The sequence below is a fragment of the Rhincodon typus genome, chromosome 17, assembly GCF_021869965.1.
Source record: "Rhincodon typus isolate 14 chromosome 17, sRhiTyp1.1, whole genome shotgun sequence".
In the NCBI taxonomy this organism is placed as follows: domain Eukaryota; kingdom Metazoa; phylum Chordata; class Chondrichthyes; order Orectolobiformes; family Rhincodontidae; genus Rhincodon; species Rhincodon typus.
In genome coordinates this window covers 23,194,221-23,216,323 of record NC_063348.1, presented here as the reverse complement: position 1 = coordinate 23,216,323, position 22,103 = coordinate 23,194,221, and the positions used below count along the sequence as shown (strand labels likewise).

The following is a 22,103-nucleotide window of genomic DNA, read 5'->3' as shown; positions in this document are numbered from 1 at the left end:
TAAGGAATTTGTACTGAATATTTAGAGATGATAGCTACTTTGTATTTTATGGTGTTCCGCTTTGATCCCTTGGCTTACACGAGATTTAGTTCTGCTGCAACATTCACTTTATAGTTACTGGTAGTAATTTCTGATGACTATTACAATTGTAATTAAGTACTCTTGATGATGCTTAAATTACATGTTGATAAACAGCTACTCACAACTCTAATGGTTGTCTACAAAGATTTCCTTTGTCACTTTTAGCTTCTAATTTCCTAAGTTTTGCCTTGTAATCTCTAGTTCAAATTAGTTGGGAGCAAATGGAAGCAAATTACTTTCATATATAAATTTTGTTAATTCCTTTCGGGATCACTGCTGCCATATCACCAGAAGCTACTTTTAATCAGCTAAGCCCTGTCCAATTTATTATTCTTTTAAGTGAGGAATGCTGAGAAAAGAATTACGAAATTTCTTCAATTTATTTGCCTACCAGCATTCTGCATCAAAGCAGACTGACATTAGGCTGTGGGCAGATCTAGAAATTTGCGAGCATGCCTAAGTTGCCAATTCCTTTGAAATTTTGACTTTCTCACTTTGATTGAAAAATAATTACAGTAAGATGAACACTCAAATGTGACAAGTTACCTTTTAAACTATAGGGGTAACTTAAACCTAATCAAATGGTGGGTGTTGCATTGGGCTTTGGTTACTACCACTAGTGGCTTGTGTTTGGGGTAATCAGCTGCATCAATGCTCCTTGTATCGCTGAGTATAATGGCCTGTTTAATTATCAGTGGAAAGGTATATACCACAAAAGAGTCTTAACAAGAAGAGGCACTCACCTTACATAACAAAGTGCAACTCATTGCATGATTACAATAGGTACAAATAACATTAACTAATTAGGTATAATTATAATTATTAGGAATCAGATATGACATATCAGTCTCCACTGGGCCCTATCAGTTCTGCATCCCAAGACTGTGGGACATTGTTAGAGTTGAACACAGGTTAAACATCAACTCTTTCAGAACCATTACTTTATAAATAGTGGGGAAATGAAGTTGATAAGAAATGAAACTCGGCAAATTGAGCTGTTGGTTGGAGTCTTGTCAGGTGGGTGAGGTTAAAAATACATCCTTATAATTTAAAGTTAATATCAATGAAAGATGATTTGAAAAGATGGTCCAATACCTCATGGGTGCCAGGATGACCTTGTTGAGCAAGCTCTTGTGTAGTTCCTTGGTCACTTTGAGACCTGTCCATTCCACAGCAATAGAGGTAACTAAACAGAGGACAATTCCCAGGCAGCACAGAATGCTGAACACTATTGTGTAGGAGGAATGATTGAAGCGACAGTCCTAGTGCAACAAATAAAATGAAAGCATTATGCAATGCTGACCACCAGAATAAAACAAGTAAGTCTGTTTCTTTAAAGTGAGTTTCATGTGTCAATGTCTGTACCTGGAAGTGCTCACCTGTAATGAAGGTTTCCAAATTTTCTTCACATTTAAATTAATAGAAAGAAAATTCAAAAAGCTTAGCTCCAGGTTGCAATCCTCCTTGCCTGATAATCCTGTTCATGATTTGTCCCGAGAATGCTTTATAATTAATTGTATCCCTATATTTCTAGGACACTATTTATCCCAATCAAAAATGCTCAGTCAGATAAGCATTACTTTTCAAAATATTCTTACAGTTTCTTTTCAATTTCTATAAATGGCATTGAACACTTCAATGACATTTCAGGTTTAATAGATCACGTGTAGTCTTTTGATTTAGAAAAAAAGAAATAATAATTTTTGATGTACCTCTTTGAACAGGAATTGTCTTTGATGCTTTTGTTAATGGCTATAATTTTATGCTTTGGATCCCAGTCAATGAATGATTTATATTTAGATTGGACCAATCCACCAATGGACTTAAGAAGCTGGGAGTTTGATTTCTATTGAATCAGCAGTGAAAGAGAAAAGTCACAGGCAGGTAATTCAGTAATCATCACTTTAAAATTTATATTTCATTTGGACATATAAGAACAGCATTGGATGTCAGAACGTACATTGGATGTAGTTAAGCACAGAGGTTTTCTCAGTTTCAATTATAACTTTTTTGAAAGGGATTTCATTCTAAATATAAATATGCTTAATTTGAATGACATTTCATAGACAGTGTGACATTTTTATACATTTTTAGTAGGATTATTGTACAAATCCCGCATAATTGCCTTTTTATTCCACAGACGTCTGTGTTTAGCCATTTGAAAAGACTGGATCACGATGCTGCCGTAGTTTCTATGTACATCGGTGACACAGGCAGAGAATAGATTCCTCCCTTCTGAAGGCAGGCTTAAGGTTTATTGTTATCATTGGTGAAGTCAACACAAATCCCAATTAAGTTGTGAAAACATTTACCTCTCCCAACACTGACACTGAAAATGATTTGGTACTAAAAAGGGTCACTTGAAAATGTTTTGGCTGAACTCAATACACAAACTGTGAGAACTGAATTTCTCTTCCCTGGAGGAGATGAGAAGGGGAAATAATTGGGTGAATTGGCCTTGGAAATATATTTGTCCCCACTCCACCATCCCCTCCTTGCTACATCATCAATTCAGTGCCAAACAAGGAGGTCTACTGGGAACATTCCCGATTCACCAGTAATTAATGCTCTTTAGTGGTCAATAAAATGGTCACTTAAGTGCCTTTACTCATCATTCTGATTTCCTGCCTTCCTGGCAGGTGAGAAAAATGGCTAACTTCCTGACTGGGAAACCAGGATGACCTGCCACTGGATTGGAGAGTTGGGCCTCCATTTGCCCTGGTTTGGGAAAATCAGAGACACAGGTTGGGTGGGTAAGTGAGTGGCCTCTGAGGCCCTGACTCCTAACTTCCTGCAATATCCACCCTGTGCAAAAGAAGGTCATCTACCTTCTTGCCGTTGGGTCCCTTGAAGACTAGACCATAACCAATGGTCCTTAGGACCCAGAATCTACTGGCCTTTGATTGTCGGGCTACATCTGGCTGGATGTGACTCTGCTGTGAAGGTTTGTGATGGGCTGAAGAGCTTGCCGGTCAGCTCTTAACAAGCTGATTAGCTCATGATCTGATAAACTGTGAAGATTGCAAGTCAATTGCCATGAACCTACCAGCACCCATACTCACCCAGCAAATGGGAGAATTGTAGCCTTACAGTAGGTTTGCGGGACAGATTGTAACAATTGTTATAACTGTGTGAGGAAATGGATGCAAAGGCTTCCTAGAATCTTGGACCAAGAATAGTTACAGCACAGAAAAATGCCATTCGGTCTGATGTATCAGCCCTGACTCTGCTCATTCCACTCTCGCACTTTTTTACTTAGCCCTGCAGATTATTTTTCTTCAGATTCTATCCAATTTCCTTTTGGAAGCTACGACTGACTTTGCCACCATTGTACTCTTGAGCACAGCATTCCTGATTCTATTCAGTTGTTGCATAAAACAGTTTTTCCTCATTTCACCTTTGCTTTTTTTATGAATGACGATTTGTTCCTCAACACACCTGTCAATGGGAACAGTGTTTCACTAAATCCACTCTCTCTAGACCCCTTATAATTTTGAACACTTTTATCAAATCATTTCTTAACTTTCCAATTCCTAACCCTCATCCTTGAAATCAATCTCATTAATCTTTTCCACACACTTGTTAAAACCTTCAGATTCTTCCTAAAGTGTAGTGTCCAGAATTTGAAATAATATGTCAATTGAGGCAAAGTCACTGTTTTATAAAGGAGTTGTAAATGTTTTTCGTGCTCTATAGTCTACTATAATTTGTACACAAATACCCTCGGGTGTCTCTGTTTTTGCAGGTTCTTTAGAATTATGTTTATATTTATGTTATATTGCGTCTCCTCATTCTACCTTCCAAAATATATCACTTCAACAGCACTCACCAATGCCATTAGATGATACACTGTACCTGACAACATTATAATAGGATTATTGTTAATCTATTTTCTTGAAATCATTAACGGTTACTCCTGTCAGAGAAAAAAAATACTTGCTCATGGTTTTAGACAGTTTCAAATTGCATTTATTCTGAGAACGATGGGAATTAAATGCAATGTTCTAGTGTATAGACATGAATTTATTCATGTGTGTTCTGCCCAAGGGTAGGTCCTTGACTCATTGTTTGCCGATCCTTCACTCTGGGTCATTTCCTTTGCAGCTTTTGTGAGGAAGTGGTTTGCTGTTTCTTGGGAGCAGGAGAAAGGAAAAGGTACAAAGTTGACCTCCTCTAGAACAGGAATTAAACCAGTGCTGCTGGTGAAACGCAGACTCACCTTGCACACACGCACACCATCTAGCTAATTGAGCTAATTGGCCCCTAATATAGTATACGTTTTTCTTTATTTGTTCTTAGGATGCAGATGTCACTGTCAAGGCCAGAAGTTATTGCCTGATCTAATTGCCCTTCAACTGTGCAGATTCCCCAGGCATTTTGGAGGCACTTAAGAGTCAAATACATTAATGCCATGTGCAGTAGAAGTAAGGGTGATGTGAGAAAAAAACAGTTTCAGTTAGTGAGCAGATAGTATACGGTATGGAATGCATTGCCTAGAAGTATGATGGATGCAGGGTCAATTAAAGCATTTCAGAGGGCATTGGATGAGTATGTGGATAGACATAGTGTGCAAAGGTATGGGAAAAAGGAGATTGGCACTTGGTAACAATGCTCATTTGAAGAGCTGGTGCAGGCACAATTCGCTATATGGACTCTTTCTAAACTGTGACTTGAGATCTGTGATAACTGTAGATTTGCAGTCACATGTAGGCTCGGCTCGGTAAAGACAGTAGAGGTGATGACGTAGTAATCCAGAGGCCTGGATGAATACCATGAAGATATGGTTCAAACCCCACCATGGCGGCTGGTGAAATTGAAATGAAATTAATCAATCTGAAATATAATGTTAGGGTCAGTAATGGTGACCATGAAATTATTATTGATTGTGCATTAATGTCCTTTAGGGAAAGAAATCTACAATGTGACTCTAGATGCACAGTAATGTAGTTGACACTTAACTGCTCTCTGAAATGGTCTAGCAGTCATTCAGTTCACAATGAAGGCTTTACCTGGATCAGAGTACAGTTTATTTTCTCTGCTTCAATTTTAAATTGAATAGCATCTGAGGTCCATTTTGCTAGCCAGTAATCAATTGCCACCATCACTGTGTGCTTGAAAAGTTGTGAGACGATCAAGAGAGGCAGTAAAAGACAACCCGCAGAGCTCAGGTACTTCCCACAAGCATGCCATGGCATCTTTGCTCTCTGGCGCAAGACAGATGAAAGGTTGTCCTCGTCATCACTTTCAATAATATCTTCTGTAATCAATGTACAAAGCAGGTCATAAGCCAGTGAACTAATACGTTAACTTTACTTTCACATTGACTGCAATGTCTGTAACTGAACAGTTAAGAGTGTGTAAGGGTTCTAAATTCCTCCCCCTGAAACAAATTCACAAACCCAGTTATTCCTCTGAAGCTTCCTTTCTTGTTCCTGTTTACACATATTCTTCTTATTTTCTACATCTTTATGTATTATAATCAAGATTCATCACATTATCTCTGAATTTCTCATGCTTTAGGAGAACTGCAACTTCTAAACAGCCCACTTATTCTCATGTTCATCTACAACCTTCAGCTTTTAAAACCCAACCCTGATGTCGTCTAGTGAAAATTCCACCAGTTTCATTTCTAGCTTGATGGCAATGCTGCATCTTAGCCTTGGCCCTGATTGAGGTTTCTCAATTCCAGAACACATTGAAGCTTTAGAAGCTTTGCATTAAAATGATTTTTTCATTGTCATTTACAAATTATATGCTGTAGTAGACAGTATTCCCTATTTTATTAAGTGATTGTGAAATTTCTCACTCTCTCTTTGGTGCTATGATCTCCTCAGAGTTTGGGCTGGATTTCACAACCCCTCACAGACTATGTTTTCAGTGAGGGAGCATGTAAGACGGGTTATGGGGCCAGCATCCAATCCTGAGTTCACCCACACGCTATGGAGGGTTTGCATCTTTCCCACCATATATAAATAAATAATTCAGGGTCAGTTTAATTGACCCTAATATTATCCTGTCCATGCAAATAATATGATTGTTGCGGGCAGTGGAACGAGCAGAATTTTTCAAAGACGGCTTTTAAAAATGCAGCGAGGAAGTGGGATACTATCTTTGGAGAACGCCTTTTGCCCCTTGGGGCACCCTTTTAGAATACAGTATCGTGGCCTCCCTTCCTACCTACTTGGACTTTAAAATTCACTCCTCTTTTATCCTCCCCACCCTCTCTAAGTTGCTAAACCCTCCCAGCTCAATATCCTTGATTTTCCTGGGTTCGCTGTTCTCAGTTGTCCAATGTGGGCCGGCCAGCAGGCAATGTTGGAGCTGCTGTCAGTCATATTGACCAACAGTTCCAGAGGGTTGTACCTCTTGCCACTGAGGAGCAGGAAACCCACTGTGTCTGGGGCAGGCTTATTCTGCTTCTTTTGGCTCAATTCCAGCTTTTCTTCCACTTTCCTACCTCAGGACATCAGCATGAATCTAATTCTCTGATGATTTTTGCACACTGTTCGTGAAAAATTAGATGAATACCTTCATCTTCACTCTCTTGCAACGTTTTGAGAAGGGCTTCCCGTGAATACATTGCTCTCCGCAGGTTTTTCCTTTCCATTGCTGTCTTGCTTTCAGCTATTGTCTCCTGTAGAACAAAATAATGATTTTCCCTATTCATACTCAACACGCACTGACAGAACAAAAAAATGTTACTTCAAGTAATGGCTAAGTGTATCATTGAAAACCAAATCCTGGAAAGAGAACTCAGTGTTATAAAGTATTGGACTTCCAGCATTTTGTGTTGGAAAAACCTATACATTGGATCACTGCTGATAAGGTACAAATTCATTTTTATTTGTGACACAAGGAAATAATTTTCTTTGTCTTCTTTTGACTTTGTTCATTTTTTTGCAAAAAAAATTAAAATCCAGTCAGTCACCAAAGTAAACTCAAACTTGTTTCAATATGATAATATAAGCAAACTGAGAAATTTGAAAAACCTTTTCTAGTTCCTGATCCTGCCTGTTCATTAGTGTTTTCCAAAGTTCGAATAGTTCCGGATCAGAATTCTGGATATCCTTGAGAGTTCCCTCTCTCTGAATTGTACCATCCTTCATTGCTATAATCTATGGAAATATAAAGTACATTGATGAAAATATTTAAACACACAATTTGTAACTAGTCTAAATGGTAAATATATTCAAGCATTAACATGTCTATGAAAACATCACGGTTTGAATTTGCAAAGCAATGGTGGGCAGTTTTGCTGGGGATGGGTGAAAAAGATTAGGGATGTTTTTATGTAACAGATCCTTAGTTAATGGAGGCAATTGCATATGTAAAAGTGAAGCTGCCTTCATACAGATCCAATTTTCATTAGTGGGGTGTCAAAACACAGCTTGTGGACTTTATCCTTTTTAAGAAAAGGTCTAAACTCACCAGAATTGTTTATTTTAAAACTTGGTGGCATTTAAATCTCCTGCACTTGAAATGTAGTTAAAAAACACTGCAGTTTAAAAATAAATGTGTTGTTATTGGCTGTTGACAATCATGTTAGGATTAATGCTGCATGACTGATTTCATATCATTATGGCAATGAAAAGTTGGTTGTTTTGTTTGAGAGTTCTGTTAAATTGACTCCTGCGTGGCCGAAAAGAATGTCTCAACCTGATTTTTTTTGTCCATGAAGTGCCCCTATTTGTTTATATTGGCTCCCTCTCTAATTGTGCTCACTCAACATTCTATTACAAGAAATGTCTACTTTGTAGAAAGATGATTTATAACTTGTGCTCAAAATTTTTATCCAACAGTGATTACTGCTGCAAGTTTCCAAGGTGCATATTTCATGAAGAACATGTTGTACCATCAATTTGAATCATTTTGAGTTAGTTCCTTGAACCTCAGGTTCACCTACCACCTGTCCCTCTCCCTCTCTCTCTGATGACAGAGCATCCATATAGGCTGGTAAGACTATGGCGACTGTACATTTACAATAAATAACAAAATTGCACAAAGACTCTACAGAAAAATGTGTCTGACAATGCTTTTGTTAAAGAGGCACTTAATCATTGGTATCCAGCTAATAATGCATGCTGATGCTTCACCCTGAGCTGTTTCCTTGGCAGTTTTGTCATTGGTGGTTTGCCATTGTCTTCCACTTTCAGACATAGGACAAGAAAGAACACTTCAAACAAAATGGAAATCAAATGCACATGTTAGTATTATTTTCAATCTTCCATTAGCCATCTAGCCCATTGATATCTCCAGCTCCAAAAATCATCATTTACAAAACCGGAAAAGAATTAAAAAATGTAAGCTGTCTCACCCAGTCTGCATGAGGCAGATACTGTAGCTTATGGGTAACCAGGACTACAGTCCGTTTCTCATCTTGCAGCAGCTTCAGGATTCCATCTTGCATAAGGTGATCACTCAAGTGAATGTCCAGCGCCGAGAATGGGTCATCCTAAAAAACAACATTTGATTAATATTTGATTTAGTCCTCTCTTTCAATTTCACTGAAGAATGCACAAAGTGACATACATATAACAAAAAATATTGTGAACTTATTAGTTCTGCCAAAAATTGAAAGCATGTTTTTGTGGCTTAATGCTTCTTGATTGTCTATTAGCAGAGCAGAGAAAATGTATAAATGTTTATATTTAAAGAGATCAATGCACAGTATCTCTTCCTTAAATTATTCAAAAATTCTCTTGTTCCCTACTCCGCCAGAAGTCCAATGTTAATCTTCATGTTGTGAAGAACTTGTCCTAAATTACATTCTATTTAGTTAAACCTCTTTCTCTAAGCTCATAGATTAAAGCGGTATTTAGAGTTTACCTTTTCTCTAATAGTTAATAGCATTAATTTCACTTTCAGCTGCCTATTTCAGCAGATTTCTCCAAAGGCTCGAATGTTTCCTCAGAACCCAATCTCTCTGAAATTTGGGGTAGCCCTCAGCACTTTTTCTGCATCACTATGGAAGTCTGATGATTACAAATTGAAGCTCTCAAAAGTCTTATTTCAAAACCTTTTGCACCTAAGTTGCTGGTAATGCAAGCACAGAATGGTGTGATGCAGGCTATGGGGTATCAAATGGCAATAATCTATTTTGCACAGTGACATGGATGTGTAGCAACCCAGATTTCCTATACAGGCTGCATGGAAGTCAATCCCTTTAAGTTACTGCCCTAAATTTCCGACATGAGTTTAATGGACAATTAATGTACAAATACAGCAAGTTCTTAAAAATACGAGGAGGCCAAAGACAAGGCATTGTTTGTATGAAATGGGGCCCTGTAAATTAAACAGTAAGTCTGAAGATTTGCAACTCACATTGTATCTCGAAATGAATTGAATGGCCAATATGTGGATTAATAACAGGGCTGATATTTATCTGTAGCAAGACAAGGAGTTAAAAATGGAAAACACCAAGTTCTGTTTTCAGTACACACTGGAGCTCTTTCACTACTGGATACCTTTTCCAGATATTGTGCATGTTTCATGTCTAACAGTCTTATTGGCAGGAAAGCCTGCAAAAGAGCAATGTTCCAAAGGGAGGTGGCAAGGCAGTGAGAGATTATTGTTGAAGTGGGAGGTGGTGGGATTTCAGCAAGTGTTGTGCTCTTCATATCACCCGAACTAATTGTGTGTGAGGGGCAAAAAGAAAGGGGAAGATGGTTTGGGGGTGTGGTCAGTCTGATTGTTGACCCTGGAAAAACACGACCTCTTCCTCAATTGGCTTTTGAATTGGATCTTTCTTTCGTGGTTTTCCAAGGGAAGCTAACAGATAAAAATGGATTTAAAGTGAAAACATACATCCGTCCTTAAAAAACTCTTTATCACCTGAATGCCTTCTGGGAAGGAACTGGTTGTTGATTTGCTGACCTGCCTCTGTTGAAACTGGCTTAAGTTTTTAAATTTTAACTTCTTGTTTGCCTGATCATAGTTATTTTTTGAGGGTTAACATTAGCCACAAATGGGAGGTGGAAAATTGGGGGGTTGGGGGGTGGGGGTCCGCATGTGGGTGCAAATCTGAAGGATGTGGCATGCATCCTGTGTATGTCAGTGCTTAGGTCCTGCGTGCACTCCAAACACATGGCTCTGTCAATGGAGGAACTCATGCACTATGTACCTCAAACCATGATGGTGCTTATGAGCTGGATGGATTCTTCCATTCTCTACCCATGACCCTGTTTCAGGGAACTTCAACATGAGGGAGCACATCTGTTACTGCTGAACCAGTTACAGCCTCCTTTGCTGTGACTCCTGCACTCCTGCATCGAAGCCCAGCCAAGCATGGCTGGATCTATCTGCTGTTCTTTGAAGTACTGCTCCGCATCTACCACACCTCCTCTCCAGCAAGTGTGCTCTTCATACCACTAATTGTTTGTGAGGGCCCACTGAGGTGAGTATATTTATGCTGGTGGAGGGTACATGCATGAAGCATGATGTTGTTGCTTCTTCTGAGCTTTGAGGTTGATGTTGGCGGAAGGATGGTGCGGGAGTTGGTCTCAGCATCTGTGGAAAACACGAGGAGATCATCAAAGCCACCTTGGAGATAGTAAGTCTCTGAGTGCTGAGGCTTGCAGCTGTAACTCAAAGCTGAAAATACAGGGTGATATGTTCCCAGATCCCTGACTGAAATGTCAGGCGAAAGTACACTCACAGATAACTGGCTGCCATTTTATGTTTGGCAGGGTGTCCATTGGCACAGATCAAGATGTCTTCCCCATGTGGGGAGAAAGTCCTACCTTAAGTGGCTGCTGGCTCAGGTTTGTGCAGTGGCCACTACTGAGTCAGTCCCTGAAGAAGAGGAGGTTATGAACACCATTTTGAAGGTAATTCAGTATCAACAAGTTGACAGATCTCAGTGAGAGTGGTGAGATTGTGGCCGAGTTTAAGAGATCAGGGTGTGAAGGTAGCAAGTGGAGCACAATGTGGGGAAATGTGAGGTTATTCATTTTGGTGAAAAGAGCAGATAAGCATTTTGTTTAAATGGTGAGAAACTATGAAACATCGATGTTCAGAAAAAAATCTTGTGCTCAGAATATCAAAGTTAAGATGCAAGTCAAGGAAGCAATTAGCAAGATGTGTTGGCCATTCTTGCAAGGGGACATGAGTTCAAGACTCAAGAATATTGGTGCAGTTATGTAGGGTTTTACTGAGATTATGGGGCTTGGTTTAGCTCATGGCTGAATGGTTGATTTGTGAAGCAGTGTGATGCCAACAGTGTGGGTGAAATCCCCACACTGGCTGAGATTACCATGAAGGACTCTCCTTCTCAACCTCTCTGTTGTCTGAGGTACAGTGGCCCTCAGGTTAAATCACCAGTAGTTGTCTCTCTCTAAAGATAGAGTAGCTCTATGGTCTGCAAAGACTTTGGTGGCATACTGATACTGAGATTACACTTGGAGTAATGCGTACGGTTTTCATTTCTGCACCTAAGGAAGGATATGCCAGATTGACTTTGTAGATGAAGGAAATATTGAGTGGAAAGGCCATTACTCTCTGAAATTTAGAAGCACGAGAGATACTCTCATTGAAACAGGCAAATTTTCAGAGGGTTTGACTGGTAAGTTATTGAAAGTCTATTTCCCCTCACTAAAGAGTCTACAATAAGGTACAGAATTCTCACAAAAAGCAGTTGGTCACTTAATACCCAGATGGAGAGAAATTTCTTCACTCAGAAGTTTGGAAATCTCGAGCCACACCCCAGAAGACTGCAGCTGCTCAGATGTTGATTGTGTTCAAAAAGGAGGTTCTGGATTTTTGCACTCTAAAAGAATTGAGGGATGTGGGGAATCAGGCAGGAAGTGGAGTTAGGTATAAGATCAGCCATGATTCTATTGAACAACAGAGCAGGCCATAGCAGTCATGTAGCCTATTTCTGCTATTTCTTATATTGTTACACCAAAAATCTTTTACACCATTGGTCTTTTAAAAATGAACAATTTTTAATGTTAGCAGAATGTAAAAAAAAGTATCTGAATATCTAATTACTGACTAGAAAATTCAAATTAGCAAGCTAACATGAAGAACTCAAGTACATACTGCATGCATTTTAAATAGAAACAAGCAAATAAATGAACCAACCAGAAATACCACATTAGTTTGCTGGTACAGGGATCTTGCAACACTAATACGTTGACGTTGTCCACCGCTTAAGTTAATTCCCTGGAGAACATCGGAAGAAGAAATAATCAAACCAAGTGAAATCCAATTTATTCACTAAACCAAAGCACAGAGAACAAATCTATACAGACACAAATTCATTCCCCAGAAACTCATTATCATTTAATTGGAATGAACTGAAGAGGCTCACATCCTTCAATATCAGTATGCCATTAAAGCTCTTCCTTAACCTGATGATATGCCAAATGGATTGCAGGATTTTAACAATACACTGGCCATTTCGTATCTCCCCATCTAGGTATATCCATTAAACCTCTGCAGGGAATAGCAAAGAACTTGCTATAGAACTGCTCCAGCAATTGTGACAGCATGTAAGAGGGTTTGGGAATCTGTAAAGTATTACAGTGCACAGCAGATATTTGTAATCAACCTATTCAGACATGTTTTGACATTCCTCTGGAACAGGTGGGACTTAAACCCACATTTTTCTGGCCTCAAGATAGGACACTAAGATTATACCACAACAGCCTTCCTAAGGAGATACTAAAGCATCTGAATGACAAACCACTAGGATAATTGGCAGGGGACAACTTCTTGGTATCCTGTGGGAGAACTTCCAATTATGGAGGACTTTGGCACCATGATGTGTTGAAAAGCATTCAAAAACAGTCAACAGGATGACTTAATGGTTTATGGGCCAAAGCAACTAAATTGGTTGACCACTTGAAAGCTACTGATATTTTTGGGGCGGCACAGTCGCTCAGTGGTTAGCACTGCAGCCTCACAGCACCAGGGACCCGGGTTCGATTCCAGCCTTGGGCAACTGTCTGTGTGGAGTTTGCACGTTCTCCCCGTGTCTGTGTGGGTTTCCTCCGGGTGCTCCGGTTTCCTCCCACAGTCCAAAGATGTGCAGGTTAGGTTGATTGGCCATGCTAAATTGCCCGTAGTGTTCAGGGATGTGTAGATTAGGTGGGTTACAAAGGGACGGGTCTAGGTGGGATTCGGTGTGGACTTGTTGGGCCGAAGGGCCTGTTTCCACACTATAGTGACTCTATGATTTCAAGCTGCAATCCCGGGTTTGAATATGCAATCCACATTGATAGTTGTGTACAATAATAGGAGCAGCAAAGCCTTTAATGATATAATAAACCAAGGCACTGTCTGTCTTTTCCAATGATTCAAATGGATGTTAGCAATGTCCTATTCTTGAAAGAGCAGCAATCTTTCTTGGTACCTTGCCCACATTCCTCCCTTAATCATGATCACCAAAAGAAAATTGCTCATTGAGCTGGGTCTATTGAGGTGAGAGATGTGTCGGGGACAATCTGATTTAAATGATGCATTTACACTGGCTGATTCTGACATTCTAGTGGATGGATTGAGGAGAATTACAAAGTTTCCTGATTTTAGCAACATGAGGCTTAGTGGATTATAACTTCTGGTTTATTTTCTGTGTGCAATTGGCAGGGTCACTGTGTGCAGGGTGATGGATCATTTACTAACACAGCAGTGATTGCATTTGAAAATAATTTACTGTTTAAAAACTATTTGGAAGGCTTTTCAGAAATCTGATAAAATATGTTAGAAATACAAGTTAATTTTTTTTAGGACATCATGAAAATCTCTTGAGGTTATATGTACAGGCAGACATTTGAGATGGTAAGTGGTCTGTAGTAAATAATGTGTTCAGTATTGGTGGCTCATGGTAGTGTTTCTGAAGTTTTAAATGGGCAATATATTCTGGAGTTAGTCTGATTATATTTGGGATTATTAAATTGTTATGTGAAACTTTTTCTGGTGGGATTAAACATGTAGAGTGCCAGTATTTGAGAGCACCGATTGAAAATTGAGGAATGGACTTGGTAGGAAATGCATTTTCTCATTCTACTTTTATTTTATCAGACATTGTAGATTTTTACAGCCCTCACAAAGAGTGAGCATTAAACATCTCATTCTATTAAATCCCCAATAACAAAGACATCTTGTATTTATATAGCAACTTGAAAAATCACAGGAACACTTTCATACAAAACGTGAGACTAAGCTACACAATGTGACCTTAGTTAAGGGAACATTCCCAAAAGCACGTTCAAAGGGGCAAGCTTTAAGGAGAGTCTTAAAGTAGGAAAATGTGGTTTAGTGTTTGAATTCCAGAGTTTAGAGCTTTAGCGGTTGAAGGCATGGCCATTAATGGTGAAGCTTAAAATCAGGGACATTCAGGGGGTCAGATATCTTGGAGGAGATTTGAAAGTAAAGGTCAGAATTTTAAAATGAGGTATTGCTTAACTAGGAACAGGTACAGGTCAGTGAGCAAGTTAGGAGAAGAGTGACAGAGTTTACTGAGGTGGAATGTGGGAGACAGCCAGGACTGCAATAGAATAATGATGCCTGAAGCTATCAAAAGTATTTCATTGGTTTCATTGAGTGAAGCAGAGATGAAGACAAACAATGGTAAGTGAATGGACACAGCTATGTGGGTAACAGCTCACCTTGAGGTTGAATATGATAAGCTTGCAAACAGACAGTTTGATTCAGCGCTTTGCCATGGAAATGGATGGAGTTTATGGTTCAGGAACAGGGTTGTGATGGAGTATACCAGTAAATAGAAATTGATTGATTGATTGTTTTCCAAGAGAAAGAATGGGACGGGATATTATTCGCCCCTTCCAGGTGTGGTTTCAGTGGTGGGGGCTGGAGGGGTGTGGTGTTGGGGAATGAAGAGGTTGGAGTGGTGGACGGGTTGGGGAGAAGGGGTGTTCATCCACACCACGTTATGACTGTAGAGCAGACTTCTCTGTCTGTTGGCTCTCTTCAATGATTTTTCTTCTGGGAATGCAGTGGCATGGGGTTGAGGGTTGGCCATCCAACTCCCCTTAAGTTCTGCCTATGGACAAGTATTTAATAGCTACCTGTACACCCTTTATAATGGCGAACTATATGGAAATATTGCTTATGCTGTGGGAACAGGTCTTTTACCAGCGAACTTCTGTTAGTAATAGCATCATACTACAGTGACCACCTGCCAAATATCATAACCTATACTGGCTATTACATACAGTAAGGGTGGATACTATTTCCTACAAAATCTATACCGATGTTACACTATTGTCGAACTCTTTGTTTATGATGGAAGTTTTGTTTTGAAAACAGAACTGGTTAAATTGCTGCTTAGAAAGGGGAAATGATCTTTCACAGAATATTATGACAACTGCATACTGTGCTTTGTAATAATAGAATGTTAAAGCCAGGATGTCGTGTCCTCTCTAGGTTGTGCTGTCACGAAGAGAGGGTGAATACTTCCACTCGAGGTGAAACTGGGGGAAAATGAGTATAAGTGACTTAAATACCCCTCATTAATGGTGATCTGCAAAGAGATTACCTGGGATGTGGGATCAGGTCTTTTGCCTGCTCTTAACATCACAGAATGATGTAAATATATCACCATGATCTATATGACAAATAGAAAAAAAAACACAAAAAAGAACCCTAAACTACAGTGGTTGCTTCTCATAGATATGTGTTATTTTGGAGGTTAGCAAGATTCCCATAACAATTGCCCTATCACTCTCTCAAATAGAAAGTCAGTGTTTGAGCAAACGTAAATGCAAATGGCTGATTCTATTCATTATCAGACATGGAAAAATAGAGTGAAACAAATTTTGGCTGAAACCCAAGTGATTGGTTTTGACAAAATCAGACCTTTTATTGAATGATAAAAAGCTTTTTTTTTAAAACAAACAAAAAAAATCAAACAAACATATGGTTACTGACCCTCTCACCAATCTGAGTCTGATCTCCCTGAGGAAGGATGTCAATATCTGGCTGAAGTGAACAAGCATCAATTACTGTTTTATATCTGTGAAGAAAGCAGCAAAGAGTCAATTGGCATGCATTTACTACATCTAACTAATTGATTCAAGGGAAATTAACACAGATTGTCCAGCTGGAAACTATTGATTTTATCTGAAAGCCTAATGGACCCTTGAGACATTGTGTAAGCAGCACACCTCTGCATTATTTTGCTGATTGTGGCAGTAATTTATTTTCCACAATCTTGCGTATTTCATCTGTGTAAAAGAAAAACAATGATTTAGACCAGGTGACCAATATATTTATTACTAGGCAGTGTGACATGAGATGCTATGATACATGCTAAAAATTCCTCATGCAGCCCATAAGGAAAATGAAGATGTATTTGAAATTGTAAAAGCTAAAAGAACTCTTTAAAAAATGACGCTTAGAAAGAGAAATGTCAGTTTTGCAGCTATTTGAGCAGAGCTGAATAGCTACAAAGTCTCTTCTGCATGGTTAAGTGGAGGGCAGCAGAGAGAAGAGTTGACCTAGGCATAGTTGGATGAGAGTTATCATTGAATGGTTGCACACAAGCTGTAGTGATTTTATGAAGATGGTACAAGACAGATGTATCACAAAGCAGATCTCCTGGCACAAGTGGCTGCAACTAGCAGCAGTGACTTCTTTTCTATGTTCTTGTTAAATCAATGGCTAATTATAAAGAAAAATCAAACCATAATCTACTTCTCAACCCAAGACTGTAGGAAGTTCTTTTATTGTTTCGTCACTCTCTGTATGTAATGGTTTTGCTCAGAATCACACTAACCCGAGAAACTAATCAGTTTATACAGAAATTAAAATCACATTTCACAGTGAATCTAACATTGCTTAACTATTACTCCTGATGGAATATAAAAGAATGCAGTATTAAATGACATTTTAAAAGTTTTTTTCTGAAGTTTCTTCTCAAATGTTGACAAAAATTGACTTACTGATTTTTTGATCCTTTCACATTAACATTTATCCATTGTAATCTTAACAAGAGGAGTTCTGCTTGCCCATCAACAAGGACAATGGTGGTAGCATGTGAATCTATAAATATTGCTAGTAATACTACTGAAATTCCCAAGCAGCGGAAATCTAGAGTTCCTATTTTAGCAACCCACATTGTTTGCAATGGCAAGCAAGTAGAAAAAAACTAAATGAGTATAACTGACTCAAAATAGCCAATCACCAAAATACAGCCTATTATTTAAAAGAAGAGAGATTCCCAAAAAAAAACAGTGCAGTGCACAGGGATCTGGATGTTCCTGTGTATGAAACATGAAAAATTAACGTGGAGATGCAGCAAATAATTAAGAAGACAAATGGTCTTTATTCATAGGGGGTTGGCATTTAAAAACTGGGAAATCTTGTTCCAACTATGCAGGGTGTTGGTGAGACTGCACCTAGAATACTGACTACAGTTTTGCTACTGTATTTAAGAAACAATATACTGGCATTAGAGTCAGTTCAGTGGAATTCTGGGTTGACTTATGAAGGACGGATAAACAAGTTAGGCTTGGAGTTTATAAGAACAGGGGGTGAACCACACAGGATTCTGAGGGGATTTGACAGAGTAGATATTGAGAAGATGTTTTTATTGGTGGGGAAATCTTGTACTGAAGGACATAGTTACAGAATAGGGGGACGCTCATTTAAAACTGAGATGTGAAGGATTTATTTTCTGAGGGTGGTCAATGTCCAATTGGATAGAACACTGAAAATGTTTAAAGAGGAGGTAGAAAAGGTTTCTTGAAATATCAGGTATGAGAAGGCAACAGGAAACAGGAGTTGAGGCCTGGGTCAGATGAGCCATGATTTAGTTGATCAGTGGATCAGTCTTGAGGGACTGAATGATCTAATCCTCCCTCTGTTTCTTCTGTTCTTGTGCAGTAGGATCTCAACAGCTGAATTAATACAAGACACTTGGGTTTTTTGTAGAATATGTTCTATGGATCTCTGGCCAATTATAAGAGGATTTTGGCAAGATTCAATTCAGAGAATTTGTCATTGAAGAGGAGAATTGTTTTTCCATCAATCTCGATTACATTAGAACTTGTGCCTTTTGAGGTGAAATGTACGATTTCTTTACCATGCTATTCACCATATTTAGTCTAAATTTGAATGATTGAATTCTTCCTTATTGTATGCTGTCAGTTTTATGATGGCTTTAGATAGAGAACTCCTCTCCAACCCATTGTGTCCTCAGCAAGAAATATATTGTTGTCAAATCATTGATCAAACTACCTAATAACAGCACCCTAAAGAAACACCATCTGTCATGCTTTGCAAAGCGTTGCTATTTTGGATAGATTTTTGCTTACTGAACCATTAATGCTGCAAATATTGACAAAGGCATTTACTATTTGATGTGACTGTACAACCTTCATTATGTTACTTATGCACCATGTGAGAATTATAGACCATCATTATGGCGCAAACTAAGTAAATATCATTAAAGCAGTATGTCATTACTGCCTTTTGGAAAGAGAAAAAATCCCAACCACAAGACCTGATCCCTTTCTCCTCCACCAGACTGAACCCCTAGGACTTGACACCTTCCATCCCTCCCCCATGCTGGTAGCATGCATTGCTTGCTGGCCCCAATAATCCCTTCCCACCTTTGTGTCACAACCCACCCCACCTTCTAGTTTCCCATAGTCCTGACACCACAGCCCCCATCTCATGCTGGTCCCATCAGTCACGTTCCTCTCAGCTTCAGGCAAACCTCTCCTGGCCACATGGACACACACCCACCACACTTGCTCCCAGATCAAACCCCTATCCCCAAACTACCTTAAGTACTCCATCAATCTACCTGGCACCCTAACTTCATATGTACCTTATATATTATCCTTTCACAGCAGTCAGAACATGGCACTGTGACTGCTACAAAAGAAGGTGTAGTCCGACTTCTCCCAATCATTCTTCACTATGGAGGAACTATTTGATTTCAGGTACACTCTGCATTTCCGAAGGAGCTGAGATTGGAATTCCTGGCTATAAAATGCAGCGTTCTGTTTTAACAAAAAAAGATACAAGCAGAATGGCAATCAATTGTGATTGCCACTCTTTGGAATATCCAAACTAATATTTCTCTCCAGTCAGCTAGAAAGTTTCTAGATCACTTATGCTGGATCTGACAGCTGTCTAACCATACAGTTCAGGCAGGCAATATCAAAGAGCTGAGAACTGATGGAGGAATGTGTCATTGTTTGTGTCAGTAATGTCTCTGTGCATGTGTTTCGCGTGTGTGTGTTTGTGTTTGGTACATGTGTACATGTGTGTTTGGTATATGTACATTGTGCAAGACGACACCAGTACTATGCTTAAATTCAACATCTAATAGCGTAGGTCTTGTCATTGTGTCATTGTATTAAATGGGTGACAGGGACTCAGTCTCTCCCTATTTTTATGCTCACTGATTTAAATATTTTGTATTAATTATTTACTGCTAAAAATGATCATGTATAAAATGGATTCAGTTTTTTTTAAAATTTGAATCAAACTCTGTTTCTGTAATACACAGAAGCAGCTTGTCTTGTTTATCTATTGTTATCTGTCTTAGTAAACTGTGTCAATTGTCCTGAATAAAACAATAAATAAAGAAAACAAAAACAGAAATAATTTGGAGAAATTCAGCAGGTGTGGTGGCATATTTGGAGAGACAGCACAGTTATTTCAGATCCAGAGACCCTTCTTGAGCTTTTATTTCATTTTCAAATGGGAAATAGCTAGCTTTATTTTGAATCCCCATTGTATGAACAATGCTTAATTTTTTAATCTCTAGATAGGAATGAAGGGCTGTAAAAAAAACTTGCAAAAGGTCATGAAAAGCAGCAACTTTTCTTTAACTTCTGTGGTCAAATTAGGAAAAGTATCAAACAGCTATGGATCTAGAATTATTTAATTATAACTGTTTAATATCCTTTCTTGAGAACAGATAGATATGCAGGTGTTGTTGTGTCAATAACAATGTAATAGATCGGTCACAGACCGCGCAAGTGAATATTTTCTTGGGTTAATCTACAGTTTAACTTCATAAAAGTAAAAGTAGAAAACACTAATGAGTACATATGAAACTTATTTTTCTTCTTTTTCTTAAATATCATCTACTGCTTTCTCATCAATGAGAGAAAAATGCAATGGCATAGGACACAACTGAACTATCAAATTACCTGAACTAAGTTGATTTTTTAATTCCTCTTGATGGCCTTCAGGAGATCATTATCTTGAATTGATTACCCTTTCTGATATGTACATTATAATCTGGAGAGAAGATCTTAAACTAGGGTTGGATACTTCTTTGGAGTGGCCCTGCTAACTTTGCCTATGCTTTCATGACATTTCAAGAAAAGCTATGAAGCAGAGTGGAACCATCTCTGTTATATTATCCTGACCCATTCCAATTTCTGCTATAGGCATCCCCTCACACCCCTTTCCAATTGTACCATTCCTGCTGTAATCAGCTCATTTCAATATCTCCTTCCACCAACGAGGTAATCAATCTGGCTAAATGCTAGGTGAGGTTCTGCAGAAGTTTATCCAAATGAGGACTCGCCTTTACAGTGGCAACGCCTTTGATTTAATCGTCTTGTAGAATGGATTGTCTGCAGCCAGTGTTCTCCCACTCTCAACAGTGTCCCCAATGAAACTCAAGCCATCTTCTCGACATTGATCCTATCAAGCCCCTTTATCATTTAAAAGATCGCTGGAAGTCTCTTATCAGTCTTCAATACAAAAGGTACCTGCCTGTCCAGTCCTTTCTGGCAGTTGTCAGTCTGGTAAGGAAGTCATTGTGATGTTTCTGTTCAGGCCCAAGGTGAAACACTATTGACTTGTCATGGATTAATGTGCCTTATTAAGTCAATAGGATCAATATTATTAATGTCAATATTAAGTCAATAGGATCAACTCTGCCTGCTTTAAATTGGTGCCTCTTCAGCCTATAGATTAAAATGGGAAATGGAACAAACATTTTGTGTGTAAGGAAGATAGTTGTTTTTTAATAGCCCTCTTATCCAGGCTAATGAGGTTAAAATCTTTCCTTGAAAAGGAATCTAAACAAAATCTGGAACATTTATAGAAACTTTGTGCAAGAATTCTGCTCCCTCCAAAACATTGTCACGGTAATGTCCTCTACCAAATTCTGATTTCAATATTTAATGACCCATATCAAATGCCCCACAGTCAAAATAAGACAGAAGTTCAATGCTTATACTACATGTCTATTCTACAAATTAAACTTTATATAACATTTATTACCTTTGTTTGTTAAATGGATTTCCAAAGGTGATGTTCTCTTCCACAGTAGTGTTCAATATCCAAGGTTTCTGTGCAGCATAGGCCACAGCACTCCTTCTCCTAGGGATAACAAACACACTAAATGCTGAGACACTGGGGTGCGCTTATTCTGAGAATCACATTAAACTATTCAGAACTTCCAAGATCCTGTCTTGAACGACCCTTGAGAATATTTTCATACTCTTTAGCATGTTGTACCTCATTGCATGGATGACATTCACAAAGACAACTATAATTCCACTGATTAGAAACTTAAAATATTTGAGAGGTATCAACCTTTTTCACTGACTATGTTTCAAACTTCCTTTGATAATTATTTAAACTGATTTACAAACATGTGGCAATTGTAGCAGGGTTTTTTGTTAAATCAGCATGGACAATGCTCCCTACCAGAGACAATATTGGAAATTAATTTTATTTGCCCTGCCAATGGATGTTGTTATGATCACTGCAGAAACCACTAACTTTTATAAAAAGAAATTCACATTTCTGGCTAATACCTGAGAGCGTGATTTAGAAGACTTCATGCTTTTACTGTAACAATCACACCAACCACGAGTGGATAAAAAAGCTATTGACTAAATGTGATTGTTGTATACAACTTCTTAAACAACAGAACTTTCCAACATTACTTTTAACATAACCATAAAACTCACTTCACCCGTATACGCTACACTATCCCTTAATAGTCATTCAAGTTTCCAAAACTCAGTCCAAAGTGATATTTGGTTCCCCAGGGTTTACTTCTATTCATTTCCAGCAAA

The 22,103-nt window shown here is 38.6% G+C and overlaps 1 protein-coding gene across 1 annotated transcript in view; it reads right to left on the bottom strand.

The window, feature by feature from the left end:
• Positions 1–22,103, bottom strand: part of abcc8 (ATP-binding cassette, sub-family C (CFTR/MRP), member 8) — a 202,470-nt gene that overhangs the window by 50,540 nt on the left and 129,827 nt on the right. Inside the window, exons 19-26 of the mRNA XM_048606980.1 lie at positions 21,301–21,399; positions 15,973–16,057; positions 12,163–12,243; positions 8,396–8,533; positions 7,071–7,196; positions 6,610–6,715; positions 5,091–5,338; positions 1,177–1,343 (exon numbers count right to left, since the gene is read on the bottom strand). Coding sequence (XP_048462937.1) covers positions 1,177–1,343; positions 5,091–5,338; positions 6,610–6,715; positions 7,071–7,196; positions 8,396–8,533; positions 12,163–12,243; positions 15,973–16,057; positions 21,301–21,399 — 1,050 coding nt within the window. The remainder of the gene's footprint in view (positions 1–1,176; positions 1,344–5,090; positions 5,339–6,609; positions 6,716–7,070; positions 7,197–8,395; positions 8,534–12,162; positions 12,244–15,972; positions 16,058–21,300; positions 21,400–22,103) is intronic.